Source organism: Mobula hypostoma, chromosome 1 (genome assembly GCF_963921235.1).
Source record: "Mobula hypostoma chromosome 1, sMobHyp1.1, whole genome shotgun sequence".
Classification (NCBI taxonomy): Eukaryota; Metazoa; Chordata; class Chondrichthyes; order Myliobatiformes; family Myliobatidae; genus Mobula; species Mobula hypostoma.
The window spans coordinates 217,714,736-217,742,161 of NC_086097.1; the positions used below are offsets into that span (position 1 = coordinate 217,714,736).

Genomic DNA, 27,426 nt, shown 5'->3' on the forward strand with positions numbered 1-27,426 from the left:
CGTAACAAAATGTAATATTCTCTAGGAATGCTTCACTGAATCAGCAGAAGATATAGCAAGTTCTTCTCCGACTTAAATGTTCCTCGTAAACCCATCAAACTTGATACATGGATCCAGTGAAACCAGATTTTGTTCAGATTAAGTTAAAACAAAGTCTTTAAAATATCAGGCTACCTTTAAAGAGTAGATGTGAGTGCGTGTAACGATAGATACACACTTGGCAATATACAATTTGTCCAACATTCTAATTTACGCCCTACCCGTTCAACAAACTAAAGATTAAACCGATATTGACCCACATTTTCCATCAATAATTGTTCGTAAACATTGGTGTAGTTGTGTGAGCAAAACTGAAATGATGAATCGAACAATTTAAATAAGTGGACGGATATTTTATTTTAGAACAGTACACTTAGATGTTAAATACCAGCGTAAAATATTCTTCCAAAAATGCAGATATATTTCGGATATTTTCATGTCATTTACAGTAAAAGGTAGCTTAATTCAATGTCAATACATGCTTATTATTCTCCATGTCATAAAGGTGGTCAGATTAACATATCGGTCACGTTACTTTAATTAATTTCAGTTATGTTTAACAGTTTGGTATGAACCAGTTAGCTGGGCTGGTTGGTTCGTGTATTGACCACCACCGAACAGTTTCGCGAAGATTTCAAATATATCGAAGATGAGTAAGAACGGAATGCTCTTCTGAAGCTTGTGTCTATAGAAAGTGCGCACGTATCCACTGCGGCCAGCTGTGCACATAGTTTTTGTTTTGTTAAATCATGCTTTAGTGCAAACCTATTTCAATTGAAAGTGCGTAGCCAATCAGTCGAGCCAAATTTTCACTCTTACGGACGCAGCCAAGCCTTTCAACACCATGTAATAGTAAACAATTGAATTGCAAACGTCAGCTTCCTCATTTCTCAAAGTTTAAACTTTGGTGCTTCCATATCATCGTGCCGACTTGAGTGACTAAACGAAGGAAGAGGTCTTCGCCGAATCCGTGTCACACATGGTAATTGTTATTTAAACGTTTCAGAAATAGCGCCAACTTTGTCAATTGCAAGATATTTAGTTTATCTTTTAACATACTTAAAATTAAACGAGATCAACTTCCACTACATCACGTTCATTTCAATAATCGCACTCAATTCTCTCTCTCTAAATATATATATAATATATTTTACTTAGTCCTGCGAGATATTTGCATTTTGGAAATGTTATGTTACGTTCAAAAAGTTAATTCAAAAATTGCCAGTGACACATCGGTATGACAACAAGTTTTAAAAGCCTTGCTAAATTTTAGGCAGTTTCCAGTTTAGACGGGATCAGGATTGGTCGTCTTGGCTTGAGTTTGAATGTCGGATTGGCTCGAATTCAGAAATTGTCCCGTTGCACCGACATACAAACGGGATCGCATTGGCCACTTCTGAAATTCATGAAGGAAAATATATGTATATTAATAACTTGTTTGATGCTTCGACTATTTCCTTTAAAAAATATACGTTGCAATATGAAGTTGCGATTTAAAGTCTGAATACCTATCAAACATAAAAATAACTTGGTAAAGTGTTTTGCATTATACAGATAGCTAAATGTGATGTTACAGGGAAACCCAACAGAAACAAACCTGCATGCTCCTTATCACCATTCACAACAATTACATTTTGGTAAACGGTATTGAAAAAAACTAAATTATAATCCAGATCTTACCGATTCAATGTATTGTAATTGCAAATAGCTGTTGGCATGATGTAGAACAGATTCGTTAGATGTAAACTTATCAAAATATATTACCAGGATTAATCGTTTTGGACGCCGAGTTTTACATATAGGAGCTGAATCATTTTGCGTTTTTGAGCCATATTTTTCTTTATCTTTCCTGATTCGGTTATACGTGTTGACAAGTACATCCTGGGCAAGGAATCTCATAATGATAATTCGTATGTACTTTTTAGCTATTTATGCCGCAATTGTTTGAAAACGTCATTTTATTTTACACGTATTTTGTATTTTTGAATTCTTACATAGACTGCAAATTAAGCAATGGTAATGTCTTATGTTTAACGCCACAAATGGCTGTAATGCATTCAAAATACTATAAGGTTAAACGAGAGTTACACTATACAATTCTAGACCAATGTCCACCGATAATGGAGAACTATGAGGCAAAATACTCCGGTGGTACAGGAATTGAAATGATTTGGACTTTATAAAAAAACATTCTTCGTTTAGTTGACTATCATATTTTTTTCTACATATTTGCATCAGCCTTTTTTAAAAGATTCATAAAGTGAGCCAGATGGTATCGAAAATTGAATCTATGATCAGTGAGACAGGGATACTCAGATATTCATTAAAATATAAAAATATATAAACCATTTTCCCCCACAAATGTTTTGGCTCTCAGTACTCGTTTCAACTTGGCGTATCTTTAAACCAAACAGATATATCTATATCAGCATTTTCAAAAAGTCACATAAATAAAGTAGCATGTAGTTCTTAAAAACGCGGACGATCTTAGGAATTGCTACTTTCATTGTCAGTTGTTCGAGTCGAGGAATACTTTAAAGAAGAAAAACAAAGAATTTGAATTTATTACCCAAACTGTCAGAGGGTCCAGCAATTGTTAGCTGAAAAACTCTATGATCTATGTACTCATCCAGCAAAACAAGCTTAAAGTTAATATTTAATACATAAATTTATTATGGACAGTTGGCAATTTAATTTTAGAAAGTTGAAAAGTGAAACATAAGCCTATTTCCAAAGTTGTAGTTCACTGTATAGGGGAATAAGCAATTTTCGTTAAGTATATGCATGGACGAAACGTTGAAAGTTATTCAAGTTTTCCTTCTGTTTTATGGGTGATTGCATACATTCAGAATCAGCGAACAATTCTTTTGTCAGAACAGCCTGTTATTCCCATCAATTGTAGAGTTAATTTGCTTTAACAAAATGAGATTATATATAGTTATGGAAGGAAACTTATTCGATATCTATTTGAATTTATAACATTTTTCCAATGATTGTTAAAATAATCTACATGTTAAAGGCTCAAAGTATGTGTTTTAAATATTACATTGATTCCATAAACATACTTACAACAGCAGATGTTATTAGGAAAGACAGGTTATTTAGATTAAACTCTTAAAAGATATATTTTCACAATAAAGAGGTATTGCAGAACTCCTACTTTGACCGGATGCAGATATCCGTCTACTTTGAGAGAATGCATTAACTCGGAAGATTTCCGACCTTCCCCCTCCTCCAGACTTTCTTCCAGGGTGCGGGTTAAATGTGCAATGTAGGTGGTTGCCAAGATTAGGACATCCAGTTTGGACAATTTAGTGTCCGGAGGAACTGAAGGTAGAGTCTTTTGCAGCTCCAAGAAAGCATGTCGCAGGGTTTGTACCCGGCTACGCTCTCGCGCAGCGTTTGCTGCCGCAGGTCTGCCCCTGATGCGAGTCACTTTCGAGCGAGATCCTAATTCCGGGTGTTTGCGAGTGGGGCAGGTCACGGAATCGGGATCCGGACAGTGGCTCGGGCTGGAACTGGGACTATCCTCAATTATGGCCTTTGGAACAGCTGTAGAATCCATTGAACTTTTCTTAGGCTGAACCATTAGCCGGAACAAACGCAATAGTCATGGGAAAGCGTCAACCTGAAAATAAACAAATTCAATCTAATTCAAAAGCGATTGGTTTAGTTTACGAAATGGCACGATGCTAATATTCTGCTAAAATATGTTAGATTCCTCAGGATTCTATTTCAACTGTAACGTCAATCATCATTTTGGCAGGTAAGTACCAACTTTAGATAATGTCTCAAACATATATAATTTAGTAGTAAAGAAAGTTACACAACCAGTTGAGTGATATTTCCATATACAGCTGCAAAATCGATCGTTGGTAATATCCTACAACCTATAAATTTCACTAATCGGTTCCAGCTTTCTGTAAATATTTTGAAAATTGAAGAAATTCCATCTGTCTTAAACCTGTGTTCGACAAAACTCCACCGTTCTACACATAGCACCCTGGGTTTATCTTTTGCTGCAGAAAGGAAAAAAAAACAATATCACTCACAGTTCTGCATATATGGCATTTCTATCTGCAAACCGAAAAGCGGGTTACATTCTAAAGTTACCCTTTTGCACGAATCCAGCACCGATTGCAGAATATGCTGTTTAAGAGTGATTCAGTCGCCGTGAAAGCTTCCCATCTTTATCCTTGTATAGAATGCGGGAATGGGCACGTTGATTTTTTAAATAAGGAAACAGTGATAATAATTTCAGCGTCAAGCCTTGCTGGAGAACAGCATTAAGTACACACCTGAATGAGCCCCCTTGCCTCTGGAGCCTCTCATTGACAGCTCAAAGCGCTGACAGTTGCTTGACAGAGGCCAATTAATCACATGTAGCCACCACTCACCAACAAGTAATAGGCCACCTACGCCAACCTTCTTAAAGTGGTCCTAGCCTAATCTACGTCCAGTGTAAATTATATTTAAACAGAAAAATACGTACAAAGGTATAGTTAATCATTATACTCATCAGATGGAACAATATTAAGTATTTTAAAAAGGCAGTGATGTATATTTTTCTGCTTACCACGTGTATTATTTGATACACGTTCCATGTAAGCACAATTCTAGAATATTTTCACATTGTTTTAATATTACTGCAATTGTTATGAAGATGATGCAATCTAATTGGTCAACATCAAATTATATTTCCCGCAAATACAAATTCATATTCTCTGTTTACTTTTGAGTTGAGCTTTTGTATTTCCTATCTGAATGAAGACCTCGAAATTAAAGACAGGTGGTTTCATTTCCAATCTCTTTAGCTAGGAGTGTAATGATCAGCTGGTAATCTATTTAGGTAATGTTGGTAGAGGAATCGGTATTGAGTAGGGCATGGGTGTAATTTTTTTTACTAGTAGTGATGCCATGGGATCTTTTACGTTCCCTTATGAGGACAGTATCTTGTCAAATACTGTCAGGATGATGCAAAGCAACCTAACGGCTATCTGACTACTTCAGTGGAATACCAGCTTAATGACAAACTACTAACTTTTATTAAATAGACTGACAGATCACGCAGTAAGCATTCCAAGAGAATCTCATAAACAAAACTTCATTTCAAAATAGGCAAATAACTTGTCACTTGACAACAACCGTTTTATCCTCCACTTTACTTCTGCCATTAAAACCGAAAAGAGGCGATTTCTGGTGTCCGAGTAGCAATCTCCTTATCAACCTTGTTTGCTTTATTTTTGTCATAATTTAACAAAGGTAATTTAACCATAATTTAACTGGGATGATCGTTAATATAGTAGATCATGGATTTAAAGAATAGTACGAATTATTTTTCCATCCTTTAGAGATCATATTACAGGCGGTATATATATATATAAGTTGTCCCAAAAAAACGAGTATTTTCCATAACCGTCTTTGTTTCAGAAATATGAATCCAAACTCTTAAAACTAAATGCGGGTATCATTCATAAAGTAATTGGGAAAACGTTTAAATATGTTGACATCAGCTTATGAATAATAATATTTAGGTGACATGACGGGATAAAAACACTAACATTCAATTTGTGGTAAACAGATGGATAAAAGATATATTAAAGTTGTTACATCATAAGTCAAGAGTAACTAAAAACATAAATTAGCCATTGACTGTAAAATATAAATTTATATTTTATATTTTAGGCATCCGTTAGTCTCATGAGACCATGGATTTGCGCCTTGGAAGGTTTCCAGGGTGCAGGCCTGGGCAAGGTTGTATGGAAGACCAGCAGTTGCCTATGCTGCAAGTTTCCTCTCTCCACGCCACCGATGTTGTCCAAGGGAAGGCATTAGGACCCATACAGCTTGGCACCGGTGTCGTCGCAGAGCAATGTGTGGTTAAGTGCCTTGTTCAAGGACACACACGCTGCCTCAGCCACGGCTCGAACTAATGGCCTTCAAATCACTAGACGAACACCTTAACCACTTGGCCACGCACCAACACATTATATTTTAAGTGACTTCGTAAGAGACTCCTGAATACTCGCAATCAAGAGGAAATCTGCAGATGCTAGAAAACTAAGCAACACACACAAAATGCTGGATGAACTCAGCAGGCCAGGCAGCATCTATAAAAAAGAGTACATTCGACGTTTCGTGCCGAGACCCTTTATCAGGACTGGAAGAAAAGATGAGTCAGAGTAAAAAAGTGGGGAGGGGGAGGGGAGGAATAACCTCAAGATGATAGGAGAAACGGCGGGGGGTGGAGGGGTGAAATCAGGTGCTGGGAAGTTGATTGGTGAAAGAGATTCAGGGCTGGAAAAGGCGAAATCTGATAAGGAGACAAAAGGCCTTGTAAGAAAGAAAAGTGGGAGGAGCACCGGAGGGAGGTAATAGGCAGGTAAGGAGATAAGGTGAGAGAGGGAAATGGGAATGGGAAATAGTAAAGGAGAAGGGGGGAACTTGATTAAGCACGGGGCGTTGAAGTAACAAAATTAAAAGTCTACAAATAGATCCGCAACAATGATTTTGAACATTTATTTTCTTTGTTATGATGAAAGTCTACGCTTCAATATTTATTAAAACAGTCGAAAGTTGGAATTACGAACAGCTGAATAGAACGAAAGCACACACATACAACAAATTATAATATTTTATTAGGAGTAATGAAAGAAAGTAATATAGTCTCTGGTATTTCTGTTTCGCTAATGATGAAGTCAATTGAACATCCTTTTCCAAGTAAAAATCATACAGTTGTTTTGCTGCGCAATCTTTAATGCAGGAAAAGAATAACAAATTTCCATATGCCAATTATCATATATGTGCTAACAATACAAATAATAGCCATATCAGAAATATTGATAATATGAAAAAAGATGTTTGCGTAAGAAGCTCTGGCTGAAAATTTATTAAGCTACCATTCTGATGAAAGGTTGTCTATTTCATATTCTATACGATTACCTGTCTTGCTAAGCATGTCCACTACATTTTGTTTACTTTAGTTGTCGCTCATGGATTTATTGTAAAATATTATTTCAAATATTTCTGCTGGCAATTTGGTTAAACAATCAATTGAAAATATTTTAAGAGATATCCGCAAGAAAATAGTGTTAGTTTTTCAAATGGAAGAACACATACAAAATGCTGGAGGAACTCGGCAGGTCGGGCAGCATCTATGGAAAAGAGTAAACAGTCGATATTTCGTGCTAATACCCTTCTTCAGAACTGTTAACTCTTTTCCATAGATGCAGACTGACCTGCAGAGTTCCTCCAGCATTTTGTATTCAATAGCTAATTGTTCGATCTGTAACTAATACTTCTCTCGATTATTGTTTGGAAGCTTAAACGATACATAACCATGTATCATTTAAGAAAACTATTAATTATCCCATACTAGTTTAATTCCAGAAATAATATGCAACAAATATTTCTCCACATTTCGTTGAGTACAGGAACAAGAGTAGGATATTTAGTCCGGAGGACTTCAACTGCCTTCCAATAAAACCGGAGTCTGACACCTGACTCCGTATATCCATTTTCCTCCTAATCCCTTCATATTTTTCATTAGCAAAAATGATCAATCTCATTAAAAGGGAAGATAACCTGGCAGAATATTATAGAATTAGTTCCCTTAAAGCCACATCGTCAAATCGGTATCGTAATAAATTTTAAAGGTTTCATTGTTATAAACAGGGATTCACCTTTGATAATGTTTTTCTAAAATAAGCCATAAGATTCATTTCTCAGCTTGGATTATCGTTAATAATGTAGATAATGGACTTTAAAAACTTTTCTATAAAAATGGAAATGTTCTTAATGTGTGAATAGAATGGTCAGCTTTCAAAACACAAGAAGTAATACCAGATCTTTAATAAACACATGTCGACATATTTCAAACAAAAATAATTCTTAAAATTCATTAGAATTGGTATAACGTTTACTTGTGGTTTTGTTTCTTTTCTAAAAATAATTAGATAGTGCGTCAACGAGCATACTCCCGAACCATTAAAGTTCAATATTACACGTATTATGTAAACACCTATGTTCACTTAATTAAAATATCGTTTATTCAAAAGTTTGTTAAAAATATAAACTCAAAACGTCTGATCATAATATTTGTAAGTTGACTACATGAATTGAAATGTAACAACACGTTTATTTGCGTAAAATGATTAAAACTATTAGGTACTGTCATTACTTTGGGAAAACGTACCCTTTTCCTTGCGTAGTTAAAATCTACCATGGTTTTATATAGATGAGAAATAGATCCTTGAAGTTGCTACATGTATTATTGAATATAATTACAATCTGGCTACGCTTGTTATTTCATATTTGACTGAAAGATTAAATGACGTTATGAAAGCGAAATAAATTAGCATTAGTAGATGTTGAACTTAGTTCATATCAACTAACGATGGAAACGGAAATAATTAGACTATATGTGATAGATCGATAAATCACCGAAGATGGCAAATAAAATTTATGTGAAATTTCGTACTTGTTCATGGATTATCCGAAAGATCTACTTAGCATCTCTTTCCTGGATCCATCTCCTGAAAGTACAATGCTCATATTTTGTGTTGTAATTAGAATCATGAAAAATATTGTTTCTTAAAATCAAGAACAAGTAAATTTTACTGTGAAATATTAAAACATCAAAATGTTGCTTTTTGCTTTTTATTCACAAAAGAAAAACATACAGAGTAGGTAATTACATGGTATATTGAGTACACAATTTGTGGATTTAAATGTTCAGTTTCAATAATTATATTTCTTTCTATCATGTCAGTTGGTCGTATTTGTTCGTGGTTAGCCTACATTTCCATCGCAACGCTTCAAAAAGTTAACTCGCCTTTTTTAACACCTCGAACAACTTGATAAAGTACTAAAAGTGTAGGCGTGTCTATACTTAAACTTTTTAATTCGGTACAATAGAGGCGAAATACCGTGGCCAATAATAAAATGCGTGTTATTTAATATTGAAACATTTATTATAAAGAATAGAAAATAGAAAAGACAGGCTGCAGGTCATTCATGGCCGAAAACAAGGGACAATGTTCCACTGTGTTTTTCTGTGTTTGTTATTCATTTATTGGGTGATAAAGCTTCAATATTTCAGAAACCGAAACGTTCAGTTTTCATAGTAAAACAACAAAAACACAAGTAACAAAGCAACAATCAAGGGAATGTGGAATTATTACAATAATGAAATACTGCAAAAGCTGGGAGTTTGAAATCTGGCAGTAACGCTGCTGAAACTTGGCGCTTCGCCAAATCGATTTGTTTACCGAACAATGTTCGCTCCCTTTACGTCACAATATTACAATCATTTAGCTCACATTATCTAACAAATTCGATTAAACTCATGACAGAATTATGTTGGGGCAATGAACGCAGGAATCTGAACCAGAACCGTGTTTAACGTTTTAATCACAAAGATAAAATGCATATCATGCAGCTCTTTGCAAACGAAACACTTAGAATACACGGTGTTAATTCGTAGGAATTTGCCCTTTAATAAGATATATTAGAATAAATCAAACGAACGGGCTATAATATTATGCTATCGAAATAAAAATATAAATAATTACATTTAATTGATTTTAAAATTAAACCAAATAAACTAGTTATGTGTTCCCAACACTAGTGAAAACTGATGTTGTCGTTTAAGGTCTTCGATTTCAGTTTACACTGTTAGTGATGCTGTGACGAAGTTTCCGCAACATTCTGAACTGATTGCGAATCGTCGGCTTTGCTTAAATCTCGTTGCTGCGGTAAAAGAAAGACGCATTTCAACATATTTAAAAATAATTTAAAAAGCAAAAAGAAAAAAAATAGATGTCTGTATTTGCTTGATGTCATTGATGTCTTTCCTTGTCTATTCTCGTTAGTATCTTTACTGAGTTTTGGTGAATTCATAGCTGACGTCCTCTGTGCATACCTGACAAGAGTTATACTTGATTTGGGGTCAACACAGAAGAATCTAGTTTGATTCTTAGAAAAAGTGTGTTGTACTTTCAACAAAAATTGAGTAACTGCCATTGGAGTTTAGAAGAAAATTGATGTAAGCGATTCTAAGTGTGATTGACAGCGAGGTACAGGGGTCCTTTATTTTGGATTAAAAACAGAACTATGGTCACAACTTAATGGATCGTTTTAAAAAATGCAGTAAAAATTCTGCAATACATCTTTGGAATTCTCTAATTTTGAGAATATTCAAGGATATTCTAATCATACTCTCATGTTATAGTTCTTATTCTTGTGACCAAATGCCTCCACGGGAATTGGGCAGGGAAGTGGAATTGAGATTCAGGATTGATCATGGTCTTATTCAATGGCATGACAGATGCTGGACCACATAGCTTATTTCCACTATGAAGACTTTGTTACAAGAGTGACCAAAAGCTTAGTTATACCATCAAGCATTAACAAGAGTTTTGATCAAGCGAAAATCCTTACATTTCTGTACAATAATAACGATAACATTGGTTCACTTACTTGATTCTAAATAGGGAAATTGAAACTAAACAATGGTAAACGATTATGCATAAAACACACCTTAAGTTTCTACTTTGCAAAGGAAAATACATTTTTGTATAATACAAAACAAGAGCAACTTGCATTTACATAGCATCCTAAAGGAGAAAACATGTCTTAAATGCTCTTTACAGAATCCTAATCAGAAATGAGTTATCACAAAATTAATGGAGAGAATGAGCTAAATTACCAAATGTTTTACAAGATGTGCATTTTATTGAGTGTCTGAAAGCCAGATGTGAAGGTGGGTGATAGGAGGCTTAACTAAAGAACTCAAAGCTTAAGCCCAAGAAGTTGAAAATAAAGCTGACAAGGAAAGTGCTGGACGTACAAGAGAAGGTTGAGTAAACACACTTCAGTGAGAGAGTCATGGACTTTGCGATAGGCAAGACTGTGGAGACATTAGAACAAAAGAAAGTGGTTAAACAAATCAAAGTGATGGTTGATGCAATGTTCAGCAGTGATGCTCTAGTGGTTGAACATGACTTTGTCAGAGATGGACTATGGAATAGAGTTTTGGATGAGGCTGAAATTAGGGAAGGTTGAAATGAGAGCCTGGCCAAGAAGGAAATGGGATACAATACATGAGAGTAGAGGTTAATAAAGATATGGAAAATAGTTTCAGCAGCTAATGGTTTTAGGGAGAAAACATTTAAAATTATATTGCAGAGGTGGACAGTTTGTCCTGGTATGGCTTACACAAGATTTTTTTATATATATACAATTAAGAGGGTCTATCACAGTCTGTTTTACATAAAATTGAAATTACTTCAGGAGTCCTGTAGAGCAGTAAAGTTAACCTGAACTACTTAAAGGGGAAGATATCACCGATTATAACTATTAACAGAAGAGAATATATAGCAAGGAATAAATTATTTTTAAAAAATGACCATTGAAGTAGGACACAGGGCATTTCACTTCAACACAAGCCTCAAGATCCTGATTAATGAGGTAACCCTCAGAGAATGTATCCTGCCTGATTCCATCCGATTCTAAGATGAAGGAGCAGTGGAATGAGATGACAAGGAAGTGACTGGTCCCAGTGCAGGAGGAAGTTTAATGATCTCACACATGATTAAGGGCAGTAGAGGTCATTACTGATTACTGCACTTGCTTGGTATTCTATGAACCACACATTTTTCACCCACCTAGCAATAATCTCTACTTCTCCAGACTCCAGCCTAACATTCATATGACCAATACCAAAACCAATTTTTCCTCTATTATATGCCCTCTTTTTGGCTTTTGGGTTGGCTTTGAACAGATTAGATATGGCAAAGTTATGTCCCATGGTAGGGGGTTCCAGGACAAGAGGGCACGACTTCAGGATTGAAGGACATCCTTTTAGAACTGAGATGCAGAAAAATTACTTTAGTCAGAGGGTGGTAAATCTGTGGAATTTGTTGCCACGAGTGGCTGTAGAGGCCAAGTCATTGGGTATACTTAAGGCAGAGATAGATATGTTCTTGATTAGCCAGGGCATCAAAGGGTATGGGGTAAAGGCGGGAGAGTGGGGATGACTGGAAGAATTGGATCAGCCCATGATTGAATGACAGAGCAGAGTTGATGGGTTAAATAGCCTACTTCTGCTCCTATATCTTATGGTCTTTGACTTCTCCTGTTAGCCACTGTTGTGTCATCTTGCCTTTAGAATACTTCCTCCTCTTTGGGATGTATATATCCCGTGCCTTCTGAATTGGTTCCAGAAATCCCAGCCACTGCTGCTCTGCCATCATCTCTGCCAGTGTTCTTTTCCATTCAATTCTGGCCAGCTCCAGTCTCATGTCTTTGTAATTCCCTTTCCTCCACTGTAATACTGAAACATCTGACTTTAGCTTCTCCTCAAATTTCAGGATGAGTTCAATCATTTTATGATGACTTGCCCCTACGGGTTCTTTTATCTTAACCTCTCTAATCAATTCTGATTCATTGCACAACACCCAATCCAGAATAGCTGATCTTCTAGTGGGCTCAACCACGAGCTGCTCTAAAAATACATCTCATAGGCACTCTAGAAATTCCCCCTCCTGTAATCCAGCACCAATCTGATTTTCCCAATTTACCTGCATATTGAAGTCTCCTATGACTATTGTAACATTGCCCTTTTGACATGCATTTTCTATCTCCCACTGTAATTTGTAGGCCACATCCTTACTACTCTTTGAGGGTCTGTATACAACTCGCCTCAGGGTCTTTTTCTCCTTGCATTTCCTTAGTCCTATCTACAATGATTCAACACCCTCACCTATAACACCTCTTTCTAATGATTTGATTTCATTTTTTACCAACAGGGCAATGCCAACCCCTCTGCCTTCCGATACAATGTGTATCATTGGGCGTTAAGCTCCCAGTTATAATCTTTCAGCCATGATTCAGTGACACCAACTTGCTAATCTGCAACTATGCTTGAAGTTCATCTACCTTACTGCATACATTCAGATACAACACCTTCAGTCATGTATTCACCCTTTTTGATTTTGTCCACCTTTTACGTTGACTGAAATTTTGTCCTGTCCTTGTCACTACACATTGCCTCTGATTGTAAACCAGCTGCCTCACCTTCAGCACAATTATCTGCCTTTCCTACGATACTCCCTGCCTTTAAATATAGGTAGCTCAGGACGCTAGTCACACCATCAACCTTTTGATTCCTAACTTTGTCTGAGGTCTTACCAACATCTGCCTCCACAATCTCTCCACTAACTGTTTTTAACACTCTGGTTCCCATACCCCTGCAAGTCTAGTTTAAACTCCACCATATAGCATAAACAAACCTTCTCTCTAGGATATTAGTCCCCCTCCAGTTCAGGTGCAAACTGTCCCTCTGTACAGGTCTCACCTTCCCTGGAAGAGAGCCCAATGATCCAAAAATCTTGTGCCCTCCCTCCTACACCAACTCCTTAGCCACGTATTAAACTGTATAATCTTCCTAGTTCTAGCCTCACTAGCATGTGGCATGGGTAGCAATCCGGCGATCACAAATCTGGAGGTCCTGCCCTTTAACTTAGCACCTAACTCCCTGAACACCCTAAGCAGAACCTCGTTAGTCATCCTTCCCATGTCATTAGTACCTACATGGACCATGACTTCTGGCTGTTCACCCTCCCACTTAAGAATGCTGAGGACTTGATCTGAGATATCCTGGACCCTGGCACCCGGAGTCAACATACCCGCCAGGAATCTTGTTCTCATCCACAGAACTCTCTGTCTATTTCCCTAACTAACAAATCCCCTATCACCACAGTGTGCCTGTTCTCCCCCCTTTCATCTGAACGTCAGAGGCAGATTCAGTACCAGAGACATGGCCATTGAGACTCTCCTCTGTTATGTCATCCAAAGTAATAAAATCTGTTGTTGAGGGGGATGGCTACAGGGGTACTTTGCACTAGCTCCTTAATCCCTTTCCCTTCCCGACTGTCACCTAGTTTTCTGTGCCCTGCACCTTGGGTGTAACTGCCTCTCTACACGTCCTATCTACCATTCCTTCAGCATCACAAATGATCCGGAGTTCATCCAGTTCCAGCTCCAGCTCCAACTCCTTAACGTGATTTCGTAGAAGTTGCAGCTGGATGCACTTCTCGCAGTTGTAGTCGTCAGTGACACTGGAGGTCTCTCTGCTTTCCTACATCCCACAAGAGGAGCATTTAACTATCCTGTCTGTCATCCCTACTGTCCCTAGCTTAGCATTCATAAAGAAGAGAACGAAAAAAACTTGAGCTTTTCTTTCCTTTGCTTTCTCTGTGAAGTCTCTCTTGCGTAAGCCTCGAAGAGCTAATGCCTCAAGATCACCACTCTGATTATGTCCACTCAGACGACGGCCACCATGCTTGCCCCTGCCTTCCTTTAATTTGCTTTTATCAATCCCAAATGCCAATTAGTCACTGGTCAAAGCTCTATTATGCTGCCGCGACATGCTACTGTTGCCTTTTATCTTCAGAGAGTGGAGCTGATTAAAGTCGCCTCCTCCTCCCCAAACTTCTGATGTCCTGATTTGCCACTGTTCAAGGCTCTATTAAGCTCTATATGTATATCAATATTCATATTGATAAATATTATTGGCCTGGAGTTGAGTATATTGGCATAGTTTCAAGGTTTGCAAATGATATGAAACTTAGAGATGTAATAAATAATGAAAAAGACAGGAAAAGATTTGAAGAAAAAATAATCCAAATTGGCAAACACTTGGCAGACAAAATGTAATGGTGAGAAGTGGGAATCAATATATTTGAAGAAAGAAATGATACAGACCATGTAGTACAATTGTGAAGGATGTGCAGTTTTTTGAAGGTGGTGGAACAAATTGAGAAGACTGTTAAATAGGCATTTGGAATCCATTCTTATGAAAGAAAAAAATCAAATATCAAGGACATGTTCCAGAGGTCTAAAGAGATCTTTAAAATACAGAAACATAGAAACATAGAAAACCTGCAACACAATATAGGCCCTTTGGCCCACAAAGTTGTGCTGACCATGTCCCTACTTTAGAAATTACTCGGCTTACCAAAGCCCTCTATTTTCGAAGCTCCACGTACCTATCCAAAAGTCTCTTGAAAGACCCTATCTTATCTGCCTCCACCACCGGTGCTGGCAGCCCATTCCACTCACTCACCACTCTCTGCGTAAAAACCTACCCCTGACATCTCCTTTGTACCTACACTCAGCACCTTAAACCTGTGTCCTCTTGTGGCAACCATTTCAGCCCTGGGAAAAAGCCTCTGACTATCACATGCTCGATGCCTCTCATCATATAACCATATAACAATTACAGCATGGAAACAGGCCATCTCAGCCCTTCTAGTCCATGTCAAACTCTTACTCTCACCTAGTCCCACCGACCCACACTCAGCCCATAACCCTCCATTCCTTTCCTGTCCATATATCTGTCCAATTTAACTTTAAACGACAACATCGAACCTGCCTCAACCACTTCTGCTGGAATCTCGTTCCACACAGCTACCACTCTCTGCATAAAGGAGTTCCCTCTCATGTTACCCCTAAACTTTTGCCCTTTAACTCTCATGTCCTCATTTGAATTTTCTCCACTCTCAATGGAAAAAGCCTATCCACGTCAACTCTATCTATCTCCCTCAAGTCCCCCCTCAACAGGTACAGGGAGGTAGTCATCCCTAGGCTACAGCGGTCAGAAAACTGGGTCACTGTCAAGAGAGGGAAGGGAAATGCCTGGATAGTGGAGAGCACACCTGCGGCTGTCCCCCTCAGAAACAAATATCTTGTTCTAGATGCTGTTGAGGGGGATGACCTAACAGGGACGCCCATGGTGACCAGGTCTCTGGCACTGAGTCTGGCGCTGTTGTGCAGGAGGGAAGGAGGGAGAAGAGGAATGCGGTAGTCACAGGGGATTCCATAGTCAGAGGAACGGACAGGAGATTCTGTGAGCCTGATAGAGATACCCGCATGGTGTGTTGCCTCCCAGGTGCCAGGGTACGGGATGTCTCGGATCGGGTCCCGAATATTCTGAAGGGTGAGGGCGAGCAGCCAGTTGTCTTGGTACATGTTGGTACCAATGACATAGATAGGACAAGGGAGGAGGTCCTGAAGAGAGATATCTGGGAGTTAGGAAGGAAGCTGAGAAGCAGGACCTCCAGGGTAGTAATCTCGGGATTGCTACCTGTGCCACGTGCTAGCGAGGGCAAGAATAGTAGGATCAGGCATATGAATGTGTGGCTGAGAGACTGGTGCAGGGGGCAGGGCTTCAGATTCTTGGATAATTGGGATCTCTTCTGGGGGAAGTATGACCTGTTCAAAATGGACAGGTTACACCTGAACCCGAAGGGGACAAATATCCTGGCGGGAAGGTTTAATAGAGCTGTTAGGGAGGGTTTAAACTAATTTGGCAGGGGGATGGGAACCGGAATGACAGAGCGGAGGAAGGGGAAAACAGAAATAAATCTAAGATAGTGAGCAGTAAAGATGTCAGGAAAGACAGGCAAGTGATGGGGCAAATTTGTAGAAAATTGAGATGAGTTGCACTGAAATCAAAGCGAAAAGTACCAAGTACTGGTCTTAAGGTGTTATACTTAAATACACGTAGCATAAGGAATAAGGTGGATGATCTTGTCGTACAGCTGCAGATTCGCAGGTATGATATTGTGGCCATCACTGAGACGTGGCTAAAGGATGCATGTCTCGTCTCTGGGAGCTGAACATCCAAGGATACATCGGAAGGATAGGAAGGTAGGCGGGGGGGGGGGAGGCGTGGCTTTATTGGTAAGAATTGATATTAAATCATTAGAAAGAGGTGATATAAGATCAGAAAGTGCAGAATCTTTATGGGTTGAGCTAAGAAATCGCAGGGGTAAAAGGACCCAGATGGCAGTTATTTGTAGGCCTCCAAACAGCTGCAGTGATGTGGACTACAAATTACAACAGGAAATAGAAAAAGCTTGTCAGAAGGGCAGTGTTATGATAATTATAGGGGATTTTAACATGCGAGTGGATTGGGAAAATCAGGTTGGCACTCGATCTCGAGAGAGAGAATATGTAGAATGTCTGCGAGATGGCTTTTTAGAACAGCTTGTTGTTGAGCCCACTAAGGGATCGGCTGTACTGGATTGGGTATTGTGTAATGAACCGGAGGTGATTAGAGAGATTGAGGTGAAGGAACCCTCAGGAGGCAGTGATCATAACATGATTGAGTTCACTGTGAAATTTGAAAAAAAGAAGCCGAAATCCGATGTGTCGGTATTTCAGTGGAGTAAAGGAAATTACAGTGGCATGAGAGAGGAACTGGCCAAAATTGACTGGAAAGGGACACTGGTGGGAAGGATGGCAGAGCAGCAGTGGCTGGAGTTTATGCGAGAAGTGAGGAAGGTGCAAGACAGGTATATTCCAAAAAAAGAAGAAATTTTCGAATGGAGAAAGGATGCAACCGTGGTTGACAAGAGAAGTCAAAGCCAAAGGTAAAGCAAAGGAGAGGGCATACAAGGAAGCAAAAATTAGTGGGAAGACAGAGGATTGGGAAGTTTTTAAAAGCTTACAAAAGGAAACTAAGAAGGTCATTAAGAGGGAAAAGATTAACTATGAAAGGAAGCTAGCAGATAATATCAAAGAGGATACTAAAAGCTTTTTCAAGTATATAAAGAGTAAAAGACAGGTGAGTAGATAAAGGACTGATAGAAAATGATGCTGGAGAAATTGTAATGGGAGATAAGGAGATGGCAGAGGAACTGAACGAGTATTTTGCATCAGTCTTTACTGAGGAAGACATCAACAGTATACTGGACACTCAAGGGTGGCAGGGAAGAGAAGTGTGCGCAGTCACAATTACAACAGAGAAAGTACTCAGGAAGCTGAATAGTCTAAAGGTAGATAAATCTCCCGGACTAGATGGAATGCTCCCTCATGTTCTGAAGGAATTAGCTGTGGAGATTGTGGAGGCATTAGTGATGATCTTTCAAAAGTCGATAGATTCTGGCATGGTTCCGGAGTACTGGAAGATTACAAATGTCACTCCGCTATTTAAGAAGGGGACAAGGAAGCAAAAAGGAAATTATAGACCTGTTCGCTTGACATCGGTGGTTGGGAAGTTGTTGGAGTCAATTGTCAAGGATGAGGTTACTGAGTACCTGGAGGCATATGACAGGATAGGTACAGCTCAGCATGGATTCCTTAAAGGAAAATTCTGCCTGACAAACCTATTACAATTTTTTGAGGAAATTACAAGTAGGCTAGACAAGGGAGATGCAGTGGATGTTGTATCTTAACAAGATAAGAGCCCATGGAATTACGGGAAAGTTACATACGTGGATAGACCTTTGGCCGATTGGCAGGAAACAGAGAGTGGGAATAAAGGAATCCTATCCTGGTTGGCTGCCGGTTACCAGTGGTGTTCCACAGGGGCCCGTGTTGGGGCCACTTCTTTTTACATTGTACATCAATGATTTGGATTATGGAATAGATGGCTTTGTGGCTAAGTTTGCTGATGATACAAAGATAGGTGGAGGGGGCAGTAGTGCTGAGGAAACGGAGGGTCTACAGAGAGACTTGGATAGATTGGAAGAATGGGCAAAGAAGTGGCAAATGAAATACAATGTTGGAAAGTGTATGGTTATGCACTTTGACAGAAAAAATAAACGGGCAGACTATTATTTAAATGGGGAAAGAATTCAAAGTTCTGAGATGCAATGGGACTTGGGAGTCCTCGTACAGGATACCCTTAAAGTTAACCTCCAGGTTGAGTCGGTGGTGAAGAAGGCGAATGCAATGTTGGCATTCATTTCTAGAGGAATAGAGTATAGGAGCAGGGATGTGTTGTTGAGGCTCTATAGGCACTGGTGAGACCTCACTTGGAGTACTGTGGGCAGTTTTGGTCTCCTTATTTAAGAAAGGATGTGCTGACGTTGGAGAAGGTACAGAGAATATTCACTAGAATGATTCCGGGAATGAGAGGGTTAACATATGAGGAACGCTTGTCCGCTCTTGGACTGTATTCCATGGAGTTTCGAAGAATGAGGGGAGACCTCAAAGAAACATTTCGAATGTTGAAAGGCATGGACAGAGTGGATGTGGCAAAGTTGTTTCCCATGATGGGGGAGTCTAGAACGAGAGGGCATGACTTAAGGATTGAAGGGTGCCCATTCAGAACAGAAATGCGAAGAAATTTTTTTAGCCAGAGGGTGGTGAATCCATGGAATTTGTTGCCACGGGCAGCAGTGGAGGCCAAATCATTGGGTGTATTTAAGGAAGAGATTGATAGGTATCTGAGTAGCCAGGGCATCAAAGGTTATGGTGAGAAGGCGGGGGAGTGGGACTAAACGGGAGAATGGATCAGCTCACGATAAAATGGTGGAGCAGACTCGATGGGCCGAATGGCCGGCTTCTGCTCCTTTGTCTTATGGTCTCAACCTTCTACGTTTGGCCTCACCAATGCCTTGTACAATTTCAACATTACATCCCGACTCCTATACTCAATGCTCCGATTTATAAAGGCCAGCATACCAAAGGCTTTCTTCACCACCCTATCCACATAATATTCCACCTTCAGGGAACTATGCACCATTATTCCTGTGTTCTACTGCATTCTTCAATGCCCTCCCATTTGCCATGTATGTCCTATTTTGATCAGTCCTACCAAAATGTAGCACCTCACATTTATCAGCATTAAACTCCATCTGCCATCTCTCAGCCCACTCTTCTAACTGGCCTAAATCTCTCTGCAAGCTTTGAAAACCTATTTCATCATCCACAACGCCACCTATCTTAGTATCATCTGCATACTTACCAATCCAATTTACCACCCCATCATCCAGATCATTAATGTATATGACAAACAACATTGGACCCAGTACAGATCCCTGAGGCACACCACTAGTCACCGGCCTCCAACCTGACAAACAGTTATCCACCACTACTCTCTGGTGTTTCCCATCTAGCCACTGCTGAATCCATTTTACTACTTCGATATTAATACCTAACGATTGAACCTTCCTAAATAACCTTCCGCGTGGAACCTTGTCAAAGGCCTTACTGAAGTCCATATAGACAACATCCACCGCTTTACCCTCGTCAACTTTCCTAGTAACCTCTTCAAAAAATTCAATAAGATTTGTCAAACATGACCTTCCACGCACAATCCACTTTGACTGTTCCTGATCAGACCCTGTCTATCCAGATAATTATATATACCATCTCTAAGAATACTTTCCATCAACTTACCCACCACTGATGTCAAACTCACAGGCTGATAACTGCTAGGTTTACTCTTAGAACCCTTTTTAAACAATGGAACAACATAAGCAATACACCAATCCTCCGGCACCATCCCCATTTCTAATGACATTTAAAATATTTCTGTCAGAGCTCCTGCTATTTCCACACTAACTTCCCTCAAGGTCCAAGGGAATATCCTGGCAGGACCCGGAGACTTATCGACTTTTATGTTCTTTAAAAGTGCCAGTACTTCATCTTCTTTAATCATCATAGTTTCCATAACTTCCCTACCTGTTTCCCTTATCTTACACAATTCAATATCCTTCTCCTTCGTGAATATCGAAGAAAAGAAATTGTTCAGAATCTCCCCCATCTCTTTTGGCTCCACACATAGCTGTCCACTCTGATTCTCTAAGGGACCAATTTTATCCCTCACTATCCTTTTGCTATTAATATAACTGTAGAAACCCTTGGGATTTATTTTCACCTTACTTGCCAAAGCAACCTCATTTCTTCTTTGAGCTTTCCTAATTTCTTTCTTAAGATTCTTTTACATTCTTTATATTCCTCGAGCACCTCATTTACTCCATGCTGCCTATATTTACTGTAGATACCTCTCTTTTTTCGAACCAAGTTTCCAATATCCCTTGAAAACCATGGCTCTCTCAAACTTTTAACCTTTCCTTTCAACCTAACACAAACATAAAGATTCTGTACTCTCAAAATTTCACCTTTAAATTACCTTCATTTCTCTATTACATTCTTCCCATAAAACAAATTGTCCCAATCCACCTCTTGTAAATTCTTTCACATCTCCTTAAAGTTAGCCTTTCTCCAATCCAAAATCTCAACCCCGGGTTCAGACCTATCCTTCTCCATAATTATATTGAAACTAATAGCATTGTGATCACTGGACCCGAAGTGCTCCCCAACACAAACCTGCGTCACCTGACCTACTCATTCCCTAACAGGAGATCCAACACTGCCTCTTCTCTTGTTGGTACCTCTATGTATTGCTGCAAAAAAACTATCCTGTACACATTTTACAAACTCCAAACCATCCAGCTCTTTTACAGTATGGGCTTCCCAGTCTATGTGTGGAAAATTAAAATCTCCCACAATCACAACCTTGTGCTTACTACAAATATCTGCTATCTCCTTACAAATTTGCTCCTTCAATTCTCGCTCCCCATTTGGCGGTCTATAATACACCCCCATAAGTGTTACTACACCTTTCCCATTCCTCAATTCCACCCAAATAGCCTCCCTAGATGAGCCCTCTAGTCTATCCTGCTAGGGCACCGCTGTAATAATTTCTCTGACAAGCAATGCAACACCTCCCCTTCTTGTCCCTCCGATTCTATCACACGTGAAGTAACGAAATCCAGGAATATTTAGTTGCCAATCACACCCCTCCTGTAATCATATTTCACTAATAGCTACCACATCATACTTCCAGGTATCAATCCATGTTTTAAGCTCATCCACCTTTCTTATAATGCTCCTAGCATTAAAATAAATGTATTTAAGAAATTTTCCACCCCTTACTCTCTGTTTATCACTAATGGTGCAAACAACTTTACTATTTTCTTTTTCTTCCTTCTCCCCTACATCTGTTCCTACACTCTGGTTCCGCTTCCCCCTTGTATCTAGTTTAAATCCACCGGAGCCTCTCTAGCAAACCTACCTGCAAGAATATTTGCCCCTTCTAGTTCAGATGTAAACCATCCCGCCGGAACAGGTCCCTGGAAAATTGCCCAATTATCTATAAATCTGAAGCCCTCCCTCCTGCACCATGTCTTCAGCCACATGTTGATCTGTGCTATCTTACTATTTCTAAACCCGCCTGCACATGGCACTGGTAGCAGTCCTGAGATTGCTATCCTGGAGGTCCTGTCCTTTAACTTGGCACCTAACTCCCTAAACTTACCTTTCAGGACCTCCTCACTCTTCCCACCTACGCCATTGGTGTATGGACCACGACATCCAGCTGCTCACCCTCCCTCTTGAACTCGATCCGAGATATCGCGGACCTTGGCACCAGGGAGGCAACAGACCATCCGGGATTCTTGATCTCTTCCACAGAACCTCTTATCTGTCCCCCAGCAATCGAATCCCCTGTCACTACTGCTCTCCTCTTTTCCCTCCTTCCCTTCTGAGTTGAGGGTCCCATCACGGTGCCAGAGACGCAACCACTGCAACTTGTCCCTGGTAGGTCGGCTCCATCAACAGTATCCAAAACTATGTACTTATTATTGGTGGGAACGACCACAGGGGTGCTCTGCTCATTCTGTCTATTCCCCTTCCCTCTCCTGACAGTCACCCAGCTACCTGTCTCCTGACTCTTAGGGGTGACTATCTCCCTGTAACTCCTGTTTATTTCTGCCTCTGCCTCCCAAATGATCCAAAGTTCATCCAGCTCCAGCTCCAGTTCCCTAACTCGGTTTGTCAGGAGCTGCAGCTGGATGCACCTTTCGCAGGTGTAGTCATCAGGAGGCTATACAAGAGAGGATTTTACATATATATGGACTTTTCAAAAGATTAAAGTTAAGTTAGGATAAGGACAAAAGTCTAAGAGCAGTGAGTAATTATTTTTCAGAACAGAGAAAATAATTCTATGTGTTCTCCTGCAGTTGATATTAAGGTAAGTATGGCTGATATTAAGATATTATTAGTCATAATTATATTATATTAAGACAACTGATTAATGTAACTGATATTACTAAGATAATATTGGCTGATATTAAGATATTTTAAATTTTACCTTGAAGTAAAATATTTTAAGAGCAACACACAGAATGGTGGAGGAACTCAGCAGGCCAGACAGCATCTGTGGAAAAGAGACTGATGAGTCCTGCTGAAGGGTTTCGGCCTGAAACATCAACTGCACTCTTTTCCATAGCTGCTGCCTGGCCTGCTGAGTTCCTCCAGCATTCTGTGTGTGTTACTTGGATTTCCAGCATCTCCAGATTTTCTCTCGTTTGTAATATTTTAAAACTTGTTTTATAATAAGAGAACTTTAAATTAAGTTTTATTTTAGACTAAGATAGTTTAAAATAGTTGATTAGACTAGTGCTATTATTTTAATATCAATATCTTGTTAAAATTATGGAGATGCTTAGGTGATGAAAATAGTAGCATTAATTCAATCAACTATTAGAGATCCAAATGCATACTAGTTATGGTTACTGGCCAAGAAATCCTGAGGTATATACTAATAGTCTGTAGAGAATAGTGGTGAAAGGATACATGTTATTATTGTGATGTATGTTATTGGCCTGGACTTGAGTACATAGGGATAATCTCAAAGTTTGCTGTTGATATGCAACTTGGAGATGCAGTAAGTAATCGAGCAAGTAGGAAGCAAGTTCAAATCCTGCTATCACAGAAGTAAACTTTTATTTCTCTAATGCAATTATTTTCAATCCTGTTATTCTCGAGAGGTGGTAGATGAGCTTTCTTCTGAACTACAGCAGGTTGTCTGGGGAAGGTGCTTTCACTCTGTTTTTTGATAGATAGTTTCAGGAATTAGATCTAGTGACAAAAAGGAGACTTGAATACAGGTATATTACTGATGCAGGATAATAAGTGATTTGGAATGGAACCGTATGGTATTGTTTCCATGTACCTGGTGATATTATTATTCAAGAGTATAAAGTTTGCATATTTGGGAAACACTGCACTGAAGGTTTAGGGTGATGGATGGATTGCCAATTAAATGAGCTGCCTTGTACATAACGGTGACCAGTTAATTGAGCATAGTTAGAGTAGCACTTATCCATACAAGTAGAAAGTATGGTCAAGGTGGAATGGCTATGAGGTACCAGGATTTGAATTATTCACCACAGGATACCCAGCCTCTATTATTCTCTGAAAGCCACTATATTTATGTGGCAGTTCCAGTTGAGTTCCTAGATAATGGTAACCTCATAGATATTAATAGTTGGGGACCCAACAATGATAATGCCTTTGGATATCAAAAGTAGGTGATTAGACTTCTGTTGAAGACGGTCGTTGCCTGTCACCGATGTGGCTTGCATGTTGCTTGCCATATATCTGTTCATTATTGAATATTGTCCAGACCTTGCTGTAAGCACGTGTGGACGGTTTTCTAACCCCACTTCTAATTTTGTGTAACAGGTGGAGATGGCTGTGCAAAAGACTGCCTTGAAGAATTCCTACAGTGATGTGCGGGTCTGGAATGACTGTCCACCTGCAGCTAACTTCCTTTGTGTGAATTATGTCCCCAACAACTGGTGTGCTTTCCTCTGATGCTTATGACCCCAGCTTTAACATGGATCCTTGAATGCCACCTTGACATCAAGGGCAATAATCTTCATATTGCCTCTGGATTTCAGCTATTTGTGCACATCAGTAAATCATTTCATTGTTTGTGTGTATCAGTGAATAGGTGCACATAGTATAAGGAATAAGGTAGACAATCTTGTAGCGCATTTAGAGATTCCAGGTATGACGTTGTGGGCATCACTGAGACGTGGCAGAAAGAAGATCATAGTTGACAGCTTAACAGTCAAGGATTCACCTTGTATCAAAGGGACAGGCAGGCAGGCAGAGGGGGTGGAGTGACTGTTGATAAAAAAATGAAATCAAATCCTAAGAAAGAGGTGACATAGGATCAGAAGATGTAGAATCCTTGTGGATAGAGTTAGAAACTGCAAGGGTAAAAGACCCCGATGGAAGTCATATACAGGTCCCCCAAATAGTAGCCAGGATGTGGGATATAAATTTCAATGGGAAATAGAAAAGGCATGTAATACGGGGAATGTTATGATGGTCATGGGGAATTTCATTATGGAGGAAGATTGGGAAAAATCAAGTTGGTGCTGAATCCCAAGAGAGGGAACTTGTGGAATGCCTACAAGATGGCTTTTTAGAGCAGCTTGTGGTTGAGCCCACTAGGAGAAAGGCAATTCCAATTGGATGTTGTGTAATGAACCAGGGAGCTTAAGGTAAAGGAATCCTTGGGAAGCATTAATTATAATATTGTAGAATTCACCCTGCAGTTTGAAAGGAAGAAGATAAAGTCAGATATATGAGTATTACAGTCGACTAAAGGGGCAGAGGCATGACAGAGGTGGCGGCCAGAGTTGAATGGAAGGAGACACTAGCAGGAACGACAGCAGAACAGTATTGGCTGGAGATTCTGGGGGTAATTTGGAAGGCATAGGATTGATACATGCCAAAAAAGAAGTATTCTAAAGGGAGGGTGAGGGAGTTGTGGCTGACCAGGGAAGTCAAAGACAGCATAAAAGCAAAAGTGAGGGCATGTAATATAGCAAAAATTAGTAGGAAGTTAGAGGATTGGGAAACTTTTAAAAACCAACAGAAGACAACTAAAAAAAGTCGTAAGGTGAGAAAAGATGAAATATGAAGGTAAGCTAGCCAAAAATATCAAAAGTATACCAAAGTGTTCAGATATATAAAGAGAGGTGAGAGTGGATTTTGGATCACTGGAAAATGATGCTGGAGTGATAGTAATGGGGGGGGGGGAGGTGGAAACAAAGAAATGGAGGACAAACTTAAGTATTTTGTGTTAGCCTTCACTGTGGAAGACACTAGCAGCATGCCAGGAATTTGGGAATGTCACGGGGCAGGCAGAAGTGAGAGTAGTTGTAACCTACATTTTCATGAATGTCATTTATATACATGACAAATAGCAGAGGTCCCAGTATGGTAAATCTGTTGGAATTCTTTGAGGAAATAGAAGGCAGGATAAACAAAGGATAGTCAGTGGATGTTGTTTATTTGAATGTTGTTTACTTGGATTTTTAGAAGGCTATTGATAAGGCACCACACATGAGGTTGCTTAACAAGATAAGAGCACATGATATTACTGGAAAAATACTCGTTTATTCATGATGTGCTGTGTCAAATGATGTGAGCGATCATGCTCTTTCCATGACCATGATTGTTCTTGGCAAATTTTTCTACAGAAGTGGTTTGCCATTGCTTTCTTCTGGGCAGTGTCTTTACAAGACAGGTAAACCCAAGCCATTATTAATACTCTTCAGAGATTGTCTGCCTGGCGTCAGTGGTACGTGATATGCACTAGTTGCTCATATGACTAAGCTCCACCTGCTCCCATGACTTCACATGACCCTGCTCAGGGGTCTAAGCAGGTGCTACATCTTACCCAAAAGGGTGACCTGCAGACTAGTAGAGGGAAGGAGCACATTACACCTACTTTGATAGAGAAATATCTTCTCCCCACCACCACAAAAGATACTAGCATGGATAGAAGATTGGCTGATTGGCAGGAGGCAAAGTGTTAGAATAAAGGTACCCCTTCTGGTTGTCTGCCATGACAAGTGGTATTCCACAGGGGTTGGTATTGGGGCCACTTCTTTTCACATTACATTTCAACGATTTAAATTGATGGCTTTGTAGCCTATTTGCAGACAATATAAAGAAAGGTGGAGGAGCAGGCATTGTTGAGGAAGTAGGGAGTCTGCAGAAGGACTTGAACAGATTAGGAATCTGGCCAAGGAAGTGGCAGATGGAGTATAGTGTAGGTAAGCGTATGGTCATGCAATTTGGTAGAAGGAATAAAGGCATAGGCTATTTTCTAAATGGGAAGAAAATTCAAAACTCAAAGGTGCAAAAGGACTTGGAAGTCTAGGACCAGACGGCACAGCTGTAGAATAGAGGGGTGTCCATTTAGAACAGAGATGAGAAGGGATTTATTTACCCTGAGGGTGGTAAATCTGTGGAATTCATTGCCACAGATGGCTGTGGAGAACAAGTCATTGAGAATATTTAAAGCTGAAGTTGATAGATTCTTAGTTAGTCAGGATGTGAAAGGCTACGGAGAGAATGGTGTTGAGTGGGATAATAAATCAATCATGATGGAATGGCAGAGCAGACTCTATGGGCAGAGTGGCCTAATTCTGCTCCTACTTTATGTCTTACGGTCTTATACTTATTAGTGTTACTGGATAGGCCTGACATCAACTTTTTCTATCTGTTCACTTTTTACTCAGAGTAACCTAACTGAGCTACAATTAGCTGGATTGAGACTTACTACCATTTGTCCATCTCTGGTTTTCTGTATCCTTTTGCTGTTCTATGAATAAGAGAAACATTGGACAATATTTTAGAGAACATTAATTGATGGTAACAATGAAGAAAATGTATCAAATTACATCAAAATGTGAGCAAAAATCGCAAATGCAAGAAATC

General features: G+C 39.4%; 2 protein-coding genes across 5 annotated transcripts in view; both read right to left on the minus strand.

Annotated features, from left to right (window-relative positions):
* Nucleotides 1-392: 392 nt before the first annotated feature.
* On the minus strand, nt 393-3,628 carry LOC134355007 (transcription factor 24-like). The gene is made up of 2 exons (XM_063064634.1): nt 3,200-3,628; nt 393-1,435 (listed from the first exon to the last, which is right to left on the minus strand). The coding sequence occupies exons 1-2, from the start codon at nt 3,626-3,628 to the stop codon at nt 1,325-1,327; spliced, it is 540 nt and encodes a 179-aa protein (XP_062920704.1). The 3' UTR covers nt 393-1,324.
* Nucleotides 3,629-8,750: 5,122 nt separating this feature from the next.
* ppp1r42 (protein phosphatase 1, regulatory subunit 42) overlaps nt 8,751-27,426 on the minus strand; it is a 121,902-nt gene continuing 103,226 nt past the window's right edge. For 3 of the 4 annotated variants that reach the window (XM_063064602.1, XM_063064610.1, XM_063064592.1), the window contains 2 exons: nt 27,272-27,310; nt 8,751-9,789 (listed from right to left, as the gene is read on the minus strand). In XM_063064602.1, the coding sequence (XP_062920672.1) occupies nt 9,715-9,789; nt 27,272-27,310 (114 nt within the window). In that variant the 3' untranslated portion in view covers nt 8,751-9,714. Of the gene's footprint in view, nt 9,790-27,268; nt 27,311-27,426 lie in introns of all 4 variants that reach the window. The other variant, XM_063064619.1, reaches the window with a different exon arrangement.

Bases quoted from the DNA above. Each gene is read 5' to 3' on its own strand.
- LOC134355007 (XM_063064634.1), bottom strand. From the start codon at position 3,628: ATGGTTCAGCCTAAGAAAAGTTCAATGGATTCTACAGCTGTTCCAAAG. The intron at 1,436-3,199 runs GTAGGAGTTCTG...CATGAATTTCAG, and splicing joins GATATCTGCATCCGGTCAAA to AAGTGGCCAATGCGATCCCG.